Consider the following 12,902-nt stretch of genomic DNA (forward strand, 5'->3'; position numbering starts at 1 on the left):
ATGGCCATATTTTTATCCCCAAGTAACATGTGCTTCCTTTACCATCCAGGGGATCGCAGCAACCAGTGCCCTGCTGGGTTTGGTTTGGAGTCATCTGGGCCTTATTGCTCAGGTACTGATGGACGTGGGTGGGGTAACTACAGACTTGTGGGGTGGGTGGGAAGGCACCTTAAAAGTCATCCCACCCCCTGCCATGGGCAGGGACACCTTCCACTAGCCCAAGTTGCTCCAACCTGGCCTTGGACACTTCCAGGGATCTAGTTGCAGCCACAGCTTCTCTGGGCACCCTGTGCCAGGACCTCACTCACAGGGAAGAATTTCTCCCCCATATCCCATATAACCCTGCCCTCTGGCAGTGGGAGGCCATCCCCCTTGTCCTGTTCCTCCAGGTGCTTGTCCCAAGTCCGTCTCCAGCTTTCCTGGAGCCCCTTTGGGTACTAGAAAGCTGCAGTAATGTCACTCTGGAGCCCTTCTCTTCTCCCAGCCTGTGTTCAGAGCAGAGGTGCTCCAGCCCTCAGAGCATCTCCATCGCTTCCCTTGGATCTGCTCTAAGAGGTCTGTGTCTATGTGGTACTGAGATCTCCAGAGCTGGACACAGTGCTCACCACCGGCATCTACACCACGTTTTAGTTAGAGTTTCAAAGCATGCAGTACTTCAGAAAGTGTCAGTTCCATTGACAAAGGGTGTGGATCCAATGGCAGATGAAGACTCACCTAGAATGTGAGTAGTGCTCAGATAGCCTTTTCCTCACTCAGTGCCTCAGATACACCTGAGGGACGTGGAGCCTCAGCACCTGCAGAGCAAGGAAGGACTTACCTGACCTGCTGGATGGAGGTGGAGAGAAGGGTGTGAGCATTCTGGCTGTCTCTCTGGATGACTGAGTCATGCTTGGTTGAGGGAGCAGTCATCTGAGATACTTCAGTGGGCTTATTGTTTTGGCCCCTGGAACGTTGTCAGTGAAGGGAGTTGTACAGAAGCTGCTCCATTACTGGGTCCAGTTTTGCCCTGTGGCTTTACCTCTGAGGAAGGATTGGTTTGGTGCAGTTTCTTGTGAAGTCTCACTGGTTTTTCAAATGTTTCCTTGTTCCAGATGAAGATGAATGTGCTGTGGGAAATCCTTGTTCCCATACCTGTCATAACACCGTGGGATCATACTACTGCTCCTGTCCCAAAGGCCTCACTATCTCTGCCGACGGCAGGACGTGCCAGGGTAAGGGGAGGGCTGCTGGGGCCAGGTTGGATACAAAGCGCCCCTTAGATCCTTTAAGGCCTTAAAACGCCTTAAAAGTCACTCACATTGCTAAGGAAAGGTTCTATTTGGACCATTGCTCGTTACAAGAATGCAATTTTATTGGTGGTACTGTAATTATTTCATACCTGAATGGAATCAGCTAGTACTTCTAGCTACTCATGCTCAGGGTGCTGTGTTCCATTGCGATGGGGGTTTTCAGGTTGTTTTTCATTCCAGACATTGACGAGTGTGCGTTGGGAGGGCACAGCTGCCACCCTGGCCAGGACTGTGAGAACGTCATGGGCTCTGTCCGCTGCGTGCTCCGGTGTGGGAGCGGCTTCCGGAGAACAGCCGACGGCTTCGGCTGCCAGGGTGGGTGGGGTGTGGGGCTGCACTCAGGCTGGGTGGGGTGTGGGGCTGCAGTCGGGGTGGGTGGGCTTTGGGGCTGCAGTCGGGGTGGTGGGCTTTGGGGCTGCAGTCGGGGTGGGTGGGGTTGGGGGTTGGAGTCATGGTACATGGGGGGCTTGGGGGTTGGCTTTTAGAAACTGAAAATGCTCCTTCATGCAACTGAAAGTGACTTTAAAGGTGCATCTCCAAATACCTGCCTATAAATTTTCATTATTAAGGTTGTGGATCTTTGAGGGTTGGGTTTTCTCATGGGGGTTTTTTTGCCCTTTTTTTTTTTTAACCTTTTGCTTTTTCTGTCTTTAGCAATAAATTTAAAATCCAATCAGGGAATAACAACACTCTTGGGTTTGTGTGTGTTGTCTTTTACAAAGATGAGAGAGCATAACTCACTGGGTATCAGCCAGAGCTCAGGTAACTGAGCCCTCAGGGCAGTTCCCAGCTCCAGTGCCAAGGATTTGTGCTGTTCTACAGATGTTAACGAGTGCCAAGAGTCCAACTCCTGCCATCAGCGTTGCTTCAACACCATAGGAAGTTTCCACTGTGGCTGTGACCCAGGATTCCAACTGAAGGGCAGAAAATGCGTGGGTAGGGATGAAGTTCTGAGTGTCCATTCCCTTCTTCCAGCAGATGGAGTTCAACATTTGTTTGTTGCTCTGTTTGTTTATGAAGGAAAATCCTGCTGTGATGATACACTTGGTCTGTATTTCTGAATCTGTAAAGCACTCCTAAAAGCCAGAGGAAGCAGGAGTTGGGCTGACTGATGCATGAGCATGAAATGATTCAAGTGCATGGTCAGGTGTAATTTCATTATATAGAGTCCAAGCTTTGTTTATCTTGTTTCTTTTTGTTTGAATAAGATGTCAATGAGTGCAGGCAGAACGTGTGCAGGCCTGATCAGCTCTGCAAGAACACCCGTGGTGGCTACAAGTGCATCGATCTGTGTCCCAGTGGAATGACCAAAGCAGAAAACGGGACTTGCATTGGTGAGTAGCAGCACTGATTCACTCCATGGTGATGAGAAACACAGGGACTATGGTGACTTTTTTTTTAAATAATCCTGAAGCTTGTCCATCTCCTGTTATTAATAGTTGCACATATTAAGGCACCAACTTTTTTTCAGTTTTAACTTAATATCCATATTGAACTCTTTTGAATTAGTACTGAGAGATGTGTCCTTGCCGCCTCTGGTTTTCCATTGTTTCTTAAGAGTTTGTCTCAGGAGCTCTGACTCAAGATCCCAGGTCCTTGCTGCTTATCCACCACCTGGTAGATGAGGGGCAGGCTGTGGATGTGCATGTCTGGACTCCAGCAGAGCCTTGGACACCGTCTCCCACAGCACACTCCTGGAAAAGCTGCAGCCTAGGACTTGGACAGGGCACTCTGTGCTGGGTTAGGAACTGGCTGGAGGGTCCAGAGAGTGGTGGGAACGGGGCTGCATCCAGTGGGGATCCAGTCACCAGTGGTGTCCCCCAGGGATCAGTGTTGGGCACAGTTCTATTTAACATCTTTATGGATGATTTAGATGAGGGGACTGAGTTCACCATTAGTAAATTTGCAGCTGACACCAAGCTGGGGGGGAGTGTTGATCAGCTGGAAGGCAGGAGGGCTCTGCAGAGGGACCTGGACAAGCTGGATCCATGGGCTGATTCCAAGGGGATGAGGTTCAACCAGCCCAAGTGCCGGGTCCTGCACTTTGGCCACAACAACCCCCTGCAGTGCTGCAGGCTGGGACAGAATGGCTGGAGAGTAGCCAGGCAGGAAGGGACCTGGGAATCTGGAGCGACAGGAAGCTGGCTTTTTGTAAACCCTAAAGTACTGAAAGGCCACAAGGAGGACTCCCTGGAGCCTTCTCCAGGATGAGCTATCCCATATATGGTATCACAGGAAGATGGATTCTCTGTCTTTGGAGAATAGCTGATCACACTGGAAACCTCAATGAAAAGTTTTGAAAATTTATGGGAAAAGCATCTGTAAATGCCAAACAGTTGAGAAATTCCTCTGTATACCTGCCCCAAACCTGCTTTCAGCTTGTGAGACCCAGGCTGTGCTTGGTACCACATGTTAGACAGCAGTGCCTGACTCGGGCACCAGGGAAGAACAGTGGGCACTCAGAGGCTGATCCATGGAGAGGGCCAGATGCACACAGGCTTCTCTGCCTTCTCTCTGCACTAGGAGTCTGCAGCCCCAGGGTGACTGTCCCCTTTCCTGTTCCCTGCAGATGTGGACGAGTGCCGAGCCGGGACGCACCAGTGCCGCCCGCCCCAGCTGTGCGAGAACACGCGGGGCAGTCACCGCTGCCTGTGCCCACGGGGCTTCCGGCCGCAGGCCACGGGCAGGGCCTGTGTGGGTAAGCTGCACATCACCCTCCTCTCACACCCCCGGGCTGGCTGCTCCAGCACACAGCAGTGCTATTCCTGGGGAACACTGTGCTGTAGAGAGGAGTTTGGTCTGCATTCCCAAACTGCCTATCCGAAACAAAGCAGCCCGTTCAAAACAGTCAAAGCTAAATGGTTCCAAACAGAGATTGGTTTGGGGCCGTACTTTGAAAACAAAGTGTAAAAGAGTCTCAGGGCACTGGTGGATGGATGTGACAAGTGACTCCTCCACAGGAGGCTTCTTTTATAAAAAACAGGTGAGATTTGTTGCTGTGCCTGGCTGTCCCCTGGCCTGCACTGGTTCACACCTGAAGGCAGTCACACAGGGAATCCTGTGGATTCCCCTATGGAGAGCACCCGAAGGAGTGTGTTGCAAGAGGCAGGATAGACCCAGAACTCACCTGTGCTCGTGGACATCCCAAACACCCCTCCCCACACAGCAGCACTGCCAAGGGAGTTCCCCACGTGGTGGAGCAGAGGGAGCTGACTGCGTTTATCCGTGGTGGGGGTGGCTCAGAGCAGGGCAGGAGCATTCCTGTCTGTCCCAGGAATGCTGACCATAAGTCACTGCCCTGTGCCAGCTACGTAGAACTTTCTGGCACAAAGCCTGGCAGAGCTTTCTCCCACACACGGGTGGAGCAGCTCGGGAGGCTCTCGCAGCTCTGACGCGGGGAGCAAGAGTTTAATGTGTGCTGTCAGTGCACAGAGCACTGCCCTGGCATTTAACACCCCTCGGGGAGGCACTGGGATCATTTAGCATCACCTGCTCTGCATTTATGTAGAATATTTAAAACAAAATAGCTGATCCACCCTGTTAATGATTCCTGAATGTCAGTATTTGACATGAAGTGAGGTTGGTTGTTGTTGCTCTCATGTATCGTATCAGAGAAGCATTCCTCCCTCGTGACTTCTCCAAGATCAGCTTTCCTAAGTGATAAATAGCTATTTTCTTTCTTTTTTTTTTTTTTTTTTTTTTAACAACCTAAGATTTTGAACTACCAAATGTTTGGGTTTTTCTTTTTAGGAGATTAAATTGCAGTAAAAAAATGTTTGGCTGTAGACCAAGATATTACTTCCACCGTCTGCATCTCTACTGAAATAAAATCAATCTCAGACTTCTTAACATATATTAAAATCATTTAAACTTCTGGCAGGAATAAACTAGATGAACTTTAGGACTGTGGATTTCCACAGAGCACCAGCAGCTGCCCTAAAGCTGCCTTCTGACCAAGGACCACTGAAAGCTCCCTCTTAAAAGTATGACTTGAATTTTTATCCTTTCAATTTTTATCTGCTTAAAAACATATTTAAAATATAGATTCATCCAAAGCATTAGTTCACATGTTAATAAAATCCACTGAATTACAGCATTTCTGTGGAGTCTCAACAGATCACAGGTGGGAAGGCATCACAAAAAGCTGCTATAAAGCATGTTTGTATATAACTCATGCAAGGCTGTTATAATATAAAATTAAATATTGTTCTTCAAATTTAAGAAAGCCTGAAAACGTAGCTATTTTAATTTTAAAGTAATTTTGCCTTGTTCTTGTAAATGTTAGGGGTACCACCCCTCAGTGACCTCTTCTCACAGGGACAGCCATGGGGTAAATGCAGGTGACTCTCTGGGGTCTTGTGTTGCACAGGCTGCTCCTGCAAAAGAAACTGCTCCAAATTTGACCTGTTTTCTTTTATTCTATGATAATCTTCTGTTGCTCATTGACATCTTATTCCAGGGCTATTGGTTGTCGTAAAGAATCACTGTTAGTTTCTATTATGCATGTACAGAATATAAAACTCGGCACTTAAATGCTAAGGAAATTACAAGTTTTAGGGTGAAAAACAATGAAATTAATACATTTTAAATTCAGATTAGTTGTTGCCATACAAACAGTGAAGTTCTCTTGTTTGCAAAACCTGACAATCCTACCCTAAGGATTTTCACTAATATATTATAAAGCTTCAGTTGCGTATTTGCCAAATAACAATTGGAAAATACTGTATCACTGCAATAATTACTCCTGGATTTCCCACTCTTAAAACATTTAATCGTTAATACCCCCCCCCAAATTCTTTAAACCCTTAACTATATCAGATATTAAACACTTCATAAAAATGCAATGTAATGTTCTACTATGTTTCTGGCAGTATTGCTTTTAAAATACCATTATCATGCAGTTGTGGCTTGGAGTGTTACAAACTCGAAAATCCTCTCTTCAGAGCAAGTGTAACAACATTGGCTTAATGGCATTTTTACAGTAATAGTTGAAAGAATACACATTATCCACTAATATTAAATAACTGAGTCGCTACTAAAATAATTTTTAGTTTCTAGTTACAAAAAGGTTTATAATATATGTCAGTTGTGATGTCATATGTTGTGATGTGTGTTAATATTGGGTTATTTATTTCTGGACATTGCAGAGTTGTTTGGAATTAGCAGATTCTTGTCTTTTTCTAGTGAACAAAGACTGTAAGTTTGAAAACAAATACAGTGATGTCAGATTTCCAACTGGGCCTGAAGTAACTTGGGGAAAATTTTAGGAAATTTCTTAGTGGCAGTGCCAGAGAACCTGTGGGGGAAGGTCACGTCCTGCAGAGCACTCCCAGTTACTTTCCTTGGAGTGAAGGACACCCGGCACGTTGTACCCTAAACCCTTTACCATACCTTATATGCTCTGCACTCTGGTTTGGTTTAAGGATGGGGTGGGTCAAATTATTTTGGATTGCAATTTAAAGGAAAACAAGTTAAAAAAATGCATTGCTTAGGAAAACAAAAATAATTCTATTTTTTAATTGTATAAAAGTGGATTAATATTTGTTGTTAAGTCTCCAACCTGTCACAGCTGGAATGACCAATAACAGAACACAGGTTAGAACTTACCCAACCTCCTTCCCCCCTACAGCCTTAAACTCATCCTCCAGCCCTGACCCCATCCCTGGAAGTGTCCAAGGCCAGGTTGGATGAGCTTGGAGCAACCTGGGCTAGTGGAAGGTGTCCCTGCCCATGGCAGGGGGTGGCACTGGGTGGGTTTTAAGGTCCCTTCAACCCAAACCATTCCATGATTTCCCCACAGTAACCACACTGGAGCCTGTTACTCTTCCCCCTGTCCTAGGTAATGAATTCCTAACACTGCACTTCTCCAGAAGGCTCTGAGTTAAGAACTCTCCTTTTTAAAGAAGTGCCTGGCAGCTTCTCCCACTCGTCCTTAAGTGTGTAGCACTTAAGGAAAAAAAACCAACCATTGCTAAATGGTACTGAAGAGCTGAGGCTGAAACACTGCACCCTTGAGGCAGGCCCTCCAGCAGGACTCCTGTCTGGAGGGAGCACAGTCACACTGAGCCTCAGACGCTCCTTTGTTCCAGAGTAAAGGTGCGGTCCAGTCCAGGACAGCATGGCCTGCCTGCTTGGCATCGCGTTCTCCGTGTTTTACTGCCCTCAAGGTCTCACTTATGTGTCTTCAGCTTGTTCCTCAGACAGATGAGTATCTGTGTGTATATATATGTATAGTTACGTGTTGTTGTTTGTTTGTTTTCTCTCCTTTCCACATGGTTTGTGGCTCTGGATCATGTGCCACGGGCAGACATTAATGAATGTGAACGAGTGCCTAAACCCTGTGCCTTTCAATGCACCAACACCCCCGGCAGCTTCAAGTGTCTCTGTGCACCTGGGCAACAGTTGTTGGGTGATGGGAAATCTTGCGCCAGCTTGGAGAGGCTGCCAAATTCTGGGGCCTATTACAGTAGCTATAACTATGCCCAGTTCTCCCCTGGGAGAGACAACCAGCAACAGCAGCACTATCACAGGCACTCCTCAAATCTCTACAGCTCCTTCTCAGAGTATAGGAACAGCAGAATACCTTTCTCCAGGACTAGAAGGAACGTTAGAGAAACTTGTCCTGAAGGCTATGAGGCAAGAAATGACAGATGTGTAGGTAAATGTCAGTCCTATCTCTGCAACTCTCTTGTTTTGGGCCTTATTCTTAGGTTACTCTATGATGTCTACCAGGGGCTGAGGGTTTGTGGTGCTCTGGGGTTCTTTTCTGTTTACCCTGGTCAGTATTCAGAGGGTTCTGCATGTTCTTATCTCTCCTGTCTTTGATCACATTGTAGCAAAGATGTTTTCAAACCTCCTTGTAACCTCTTGTTTTAATGGTGCTTCTTGTTGTGCTTTTGCCAAGTTATTTTCTCCGTCATTCTCTTTCTCCTGATCACAGTAGCTTACCTTGGTGAATCTTCTCACACTCTAAAATCCACCAGCAGCCCCAGTCTAGTCCCATTCCTTCTGTCAGACTCCCACTGATGGCCGCAACAATCTGGGTCAGAAAAGTTTTGGATAAAGATTTTAGAGTAGGGCACACTGGGGCAAGTGCCAGCACTGCCTCAGGGACAGTCAGTGTCACATGGGCAGTAGGCACAGAAGCTTTTAGATTATTGTTATTTTATATAATAAAAGGGGTTACTACATAATTCAGTGAGCCTGGAGAGACTGCTGGTAAGTAAACATAGGTTTGTCAGGAGTTGTGACAGTGACAGCTCAGGCACTTCTTCCCTGAGGGGGAGACAGGGCAGTTACGGGAAGCTCTGCCCCTGGTTTTTGGGGAGATATATATAAAAAAAAGGACTTAATTTTTGAAAATACACTTCTCTTAAGCCAGGCTTTGCCAACTTATCTCATATTTTGAGTATCTTAACGACCTGACGCTTCCCAATAGGCACAACATCCTTCCAGGTTAAATGGTGATCTACAGAGAAGTTCTAGCATCAGAATTCCTGCTGGGATTACACAGTGAGATATAATGGTGACACACATGAATAGATACTTCATTAATAACTGAAGGCTAGGCAGACATCAAGCCTTGTCTTTAAGTTATAAAGAGATTTCAGTAGTCATATACCTAGGGATTGTTACAGCAGTTTAACTGAGAGGCCCAGGGGGACAGCTCCCACTGAGGGGAGGGTGAAGCTCAAACCTCTGATCTTCATCCCAGCTTCCAGTTGGAATTAGTTAATATTCTTGTACTTTTGTTTCATGTAATAATCATCTAGGTTTAAAAACGACTGTTTAATACGAAAAAGACACCCAAATGATGCTTTTGTTGAAGTTCTTTCAATAGACAACCATCAGGATGTGATGATGACACACCAGAGGTTTCTGTTCTCATCTGCTTCTCTTCTCTGTTTGCATTTTGATCTAATGCAACCCCTGTAAATCAGAGAGAAGGAAAGCCAAGGCCTTCCTGCCACTGGTTTAATCATGCAAGTCTGAAGTCTTGTATGAAATTAACTGTATTGATGTGCTGAATTAGGCAGATGTTTCAAAACCATTATAATTATAGATCATCTGTGTCTAAATCACACTAGTTTGCTTTGCAAACTTTACATAATGTGGTCTGGTACTTCTGTATTTGAGAGGAGATTTAAAAAAAAAAAGAAAAAATTAAGAGCAGTTACTGATAGTCTTTCCAGATCCTGAGCTTAATTCATCCCTGTGGCTTAGGGAAGGTTAGTCTGGAAGGGAAGCAGCCTTCCCTGAGGAGGGACTGACTGTAAGAACATCTCCCCCGCTGTCAAGGCAAGGTAACTAATCTGGGTGTTCCCCAAGCATGTGGCTTGAAACCTGATTATCAAATGATCAGCTGCTCTTGCCTGAGGGGCAGGTCTGTGTTGGTATAGCCCTGTCAGTGGGCTATATAAGAGGGCACATCCCCCTTCTCCCAGAGCTGTCTGGGGACGGGTCCCTTCAGCTGGGCTGTGTCTTACAGCTGCTGTCCCAAGAGAGCAGGATCCCCTCAGAGCTGACTGTAGTTACTGCACAGTTCCAAGGGCTGGCACAGGTAAGGTGAGAGGACACTCTAGTCTGAGACATTCAGCCCCATCAGGAAACAAGATGCAGACAGCTTCCACCAGCTCTGTCCATACACTTGAACATACTCAGGGAAAAGTACCTCTGTTCGTGCAGGCTGAGATAATCCTGATGTGATGGTGCTTCTCTCCACAGACATCGATGAATGTGAGAGCAGGGACACCTGTCAGCACGAGTGCAGGAACACCCTGGGCAGCTTCCAGTGTGCCTGTCCCTCGGGATATCGCCTCATGGCCAACGGCAGAACCTGCCAAGGTACGGACAGTGGGCAGAGCTGCAAACAAACAGGCTACGGAGCAGGACAGGGCTCAGCCACCTCCCTGAGCTGCATAGGGGAGAGCACTCAAAACTCCAGTTTTCAGAAGTTTTATATTCCACACTTCAATGATGTTTCATAAACCAGTAGCAAATAAGACAATTGCACCTTCTAATTCTCTGAAGTTCCCCTGTGAGCTCACATTACACCCTGAGCCCCAGGCTCCAGGGTCAGACAGAGACACCCTCTGTGCTCTGCTCAGCCTTTACCCACTTCAGTGTCCACCCCTTAATTCTACCAACAACTGATCTCTTGCATGTTTTTCCATCCAGATATTGATGAATGCCTGGAACAGAACATTAACTGTGGATCCAATCAGATGTGTTTCAACATGAGAGGAAGCTACCAATGCATAGACACACCTTGTCCACCCAACTACCAGAGAGAGCCGCTTTCTGGGTACGTTTTATTTTCACCCTTTTTTACCCATCCCAAGCTCGGACCTGTATTTGTTAAAGAAGAAAACTTTAAGTTTGCCAGATACCAGTAAAGCTCATAGAAAAAAGATCATAGAATCACAGACTCATGGAATGCTTTGGGTTGGAAGGCACCTTAAAGCCCATCCAGTGCCTCCCCCTGCCGTGGGCAGGGACACCTTCCACTCTCCCAGGTTGCTCCAAGCCCCGTCCAACCTGGCCTGGGACACTTCCAAGGATCCAGGGGCAGCCACAGCTTCTCTGGGCACCCTGTGCCAGGGCCTCCCCACTGTCACAGGGAACAATTTCTTCCTGGTAGCTAATCTAAATCTCTCTACTGGCCTGACTTGCCACCAGCTTCAAAGCATTGAGTATATTCTTTTAATCCTGAAAATAACACTACAGTTCCTGGTAAGTTTTGTTGTTTCCCTGTTCTGGAAAAAAATCCCAACACAATAATTTCTTTTAGTCTTTTAACATACTTAAGGAAATAGTTTCATAGTCAGAAACTGTCTTTCGGGATCGAACTCAACTGCAGTGACATTTAAGCTGACATGGGTCATGTCCTTTGACCCTTGTTTGTTTGCACTGACAAGCAGCACTAGTGAAGTTCTCCTATTTTAATTTTTGATTAAGAGAAGTAAAATTTACTCTGCTCTTCATTCCAAATTCTTTAAGGTCTAACAGGCAGACACCTCAAATGGAGCTGCCCAGGACATTCTAAACCAACCCACCTACTCTACTGTTTAAGAGCACGGTCAGTAAAACATACGCCCTGGACTTCAATGACAAACACTGCAGCCAGTGTGTTCCTGAGGTGATCCTGTTGAGGGAAAATGGGACATTAAAGTGGGCTGTAGCTTTAAAGGGACAATGGATGAAGAGCAGATGAGCACTTGACAGAGAGGTTTTCATCTGCAGCAGGGTAAACAGGGGGAGAGTTTCTCCTCTAAGACCTGTCGCAGTACTTACAATATCATGCCTTGTCCCCGAGCTAAAGTCTTCTGCTTCTCCCAGGTTCTGTCTCAAGAGCTGCCCGCCCAACGACCTGGAGTGTGACCTGAGCACCTCCGCCCTGGAGTACAGGCTGCTGTCGCTGCCCTTTGGCATCGCGGCCGGGCAGGACCTGCTCCGGCTGGTGGCCTACACTCACGAGCAGGTGGTGCACCCCCGCACTACCTTCTCCATGGCAGAGGAGGACCCGGCCGTGCCGTTTGCCCTGCGGGCCGAGAACCTGAAGGGGGTGGTGTTCACCAGGCAGGCGCTGCGTGAGCCCCGGACGTACCGCATGGGGGTGAGGGCCCTGTCCTACGGCGCCGACGGCAGCCTCGAGTACCAGACCACCTTCGTGGTGTACATCGCCGTGTCAGCCTACCCCTACTGAGCCAGCCCGGCCCTGCTGCTGCCAGGCTCATTCCACAGGGGTCTGCGCTCTGCTCCTTCCCCGGGGCTGCCTCTCCAGGCCCACTGGTCCAGTTCAAGAGGAGAATCCGGGGCTTTGAAGGCCTGTTACCACTTGCTTTATTTATTACACTGGAGTAGTCATTTTCCACGGTATGTTCGGAAAAATCCATGTGGTCAAAGCAGTAAGGAAGGACCAGCTGCCACTGAAAGCAACTGAAGAAAAGCCTGACCAGAAGAAGACAAGCGGTGTGCATGTTTTCAAGGTTTTAAAGGTTGCAAAGTGTTTTACGATTTTATATCTCTTAGGTTTTCTCCTTCTCAAACACCCAATAGAATTAGGGCTGTGCTGTACTGTGTTGTGTGCTCAAAACCACCAAATGCCACCATGCCCAAGGGTTGTGAATGCTGAAACAAATGATACTAAAATCTGTTTTCAGCCAACAAATCTGCAGGAGAATTGGAACTGGTACCTTTGGTTTCCATGCAAGTGTAGAGATGTCACTATTTTTTGGAAGAAGAAAACAACATGGCTACTTGTACTTTATCCAGCAGGTATTTTATAACTTGATTTTACTCTGCCGTTCTGGTATAGCCATTTATTTAACCCATTGCAGTACTCCCGACTCAGTCAAGGGGCTGGGTTTTTACGCACAGGGAACATTTTTCTCCCAAGGTGATGTAAGTTTGGTTCAATAATGTCAATACACTGTACACAGGTAATTTTGCTAAGATGTATTCTATTTTTATGGACGTGTATATATGTGTTTTTTCCAATGTGTATTTTTTATGCAGTATCTCAAGAGTGTTCTACCGTTAAGTTTGCGTAAAAGGACAATGTCAGTGCAATGAAAATAATCAAAATAAAGGTTCCCATTACCTTTGAGACTT

At 46.7% G+C, this 12,902-nt stretch overlaps 1 protein-coding gene across 1 annotated transcript in view; it reads left to right on the forward strand.

The window, feature by feature from the left end:
• Window positions 1-12,897, forward strand: part of HMCN1 (hemicentin 1) — a 157,914-nt gene extending 145,017 nt beyond the window's left edge. The window contains 10 exon segments of the mRNA XM_050306823.1: window positions 50-112; window positions 1,092-1,211; window positions 1,470-1,604; window positions 2,112-2,225; window positions 2,498-2,623; window positions 3,859-3,987; window positions 7,597-7,947; window positions 10,014-10,133; window positions 10,467-10,593; window positions 11,628-12,897. Coding sequence (XP_050162780.1) covers window positions 50-112; window positions 1,092-1,211; window positions 1,470-1,604; window positions 2,112-2,225; window positions 2,498-2,623; window positions 3,859-3,987; window positions 7,597-7,947; window positions 10,014-10,133; window positions 10,467-10,593; window positions 11,628-11,994 — 1,652 coding nt within the window. The 3' untranslated portion in view covers window positions 11,995-12,897.
• The last annotated feature ends 5 nt before the right edge of the window (window positions 12,898-12,902 follow it).

Source organism: Myiozetetes cayanensis, unplaced genomic scaffold, assembly GCF_022539395.1.
Source record: "Myiozetetes cayanensis isolate MyiCay16 unplaced genomic scaffold, myiCay2020 scf12, whole genome shotgun sequence".
Taxonomy (NCBI): Eukaryota; Metazoa; Chordata; class Aves; order Passeriformes; family Tyrannidae; genus Myiozetetes; species Myiozetetes cayanensis.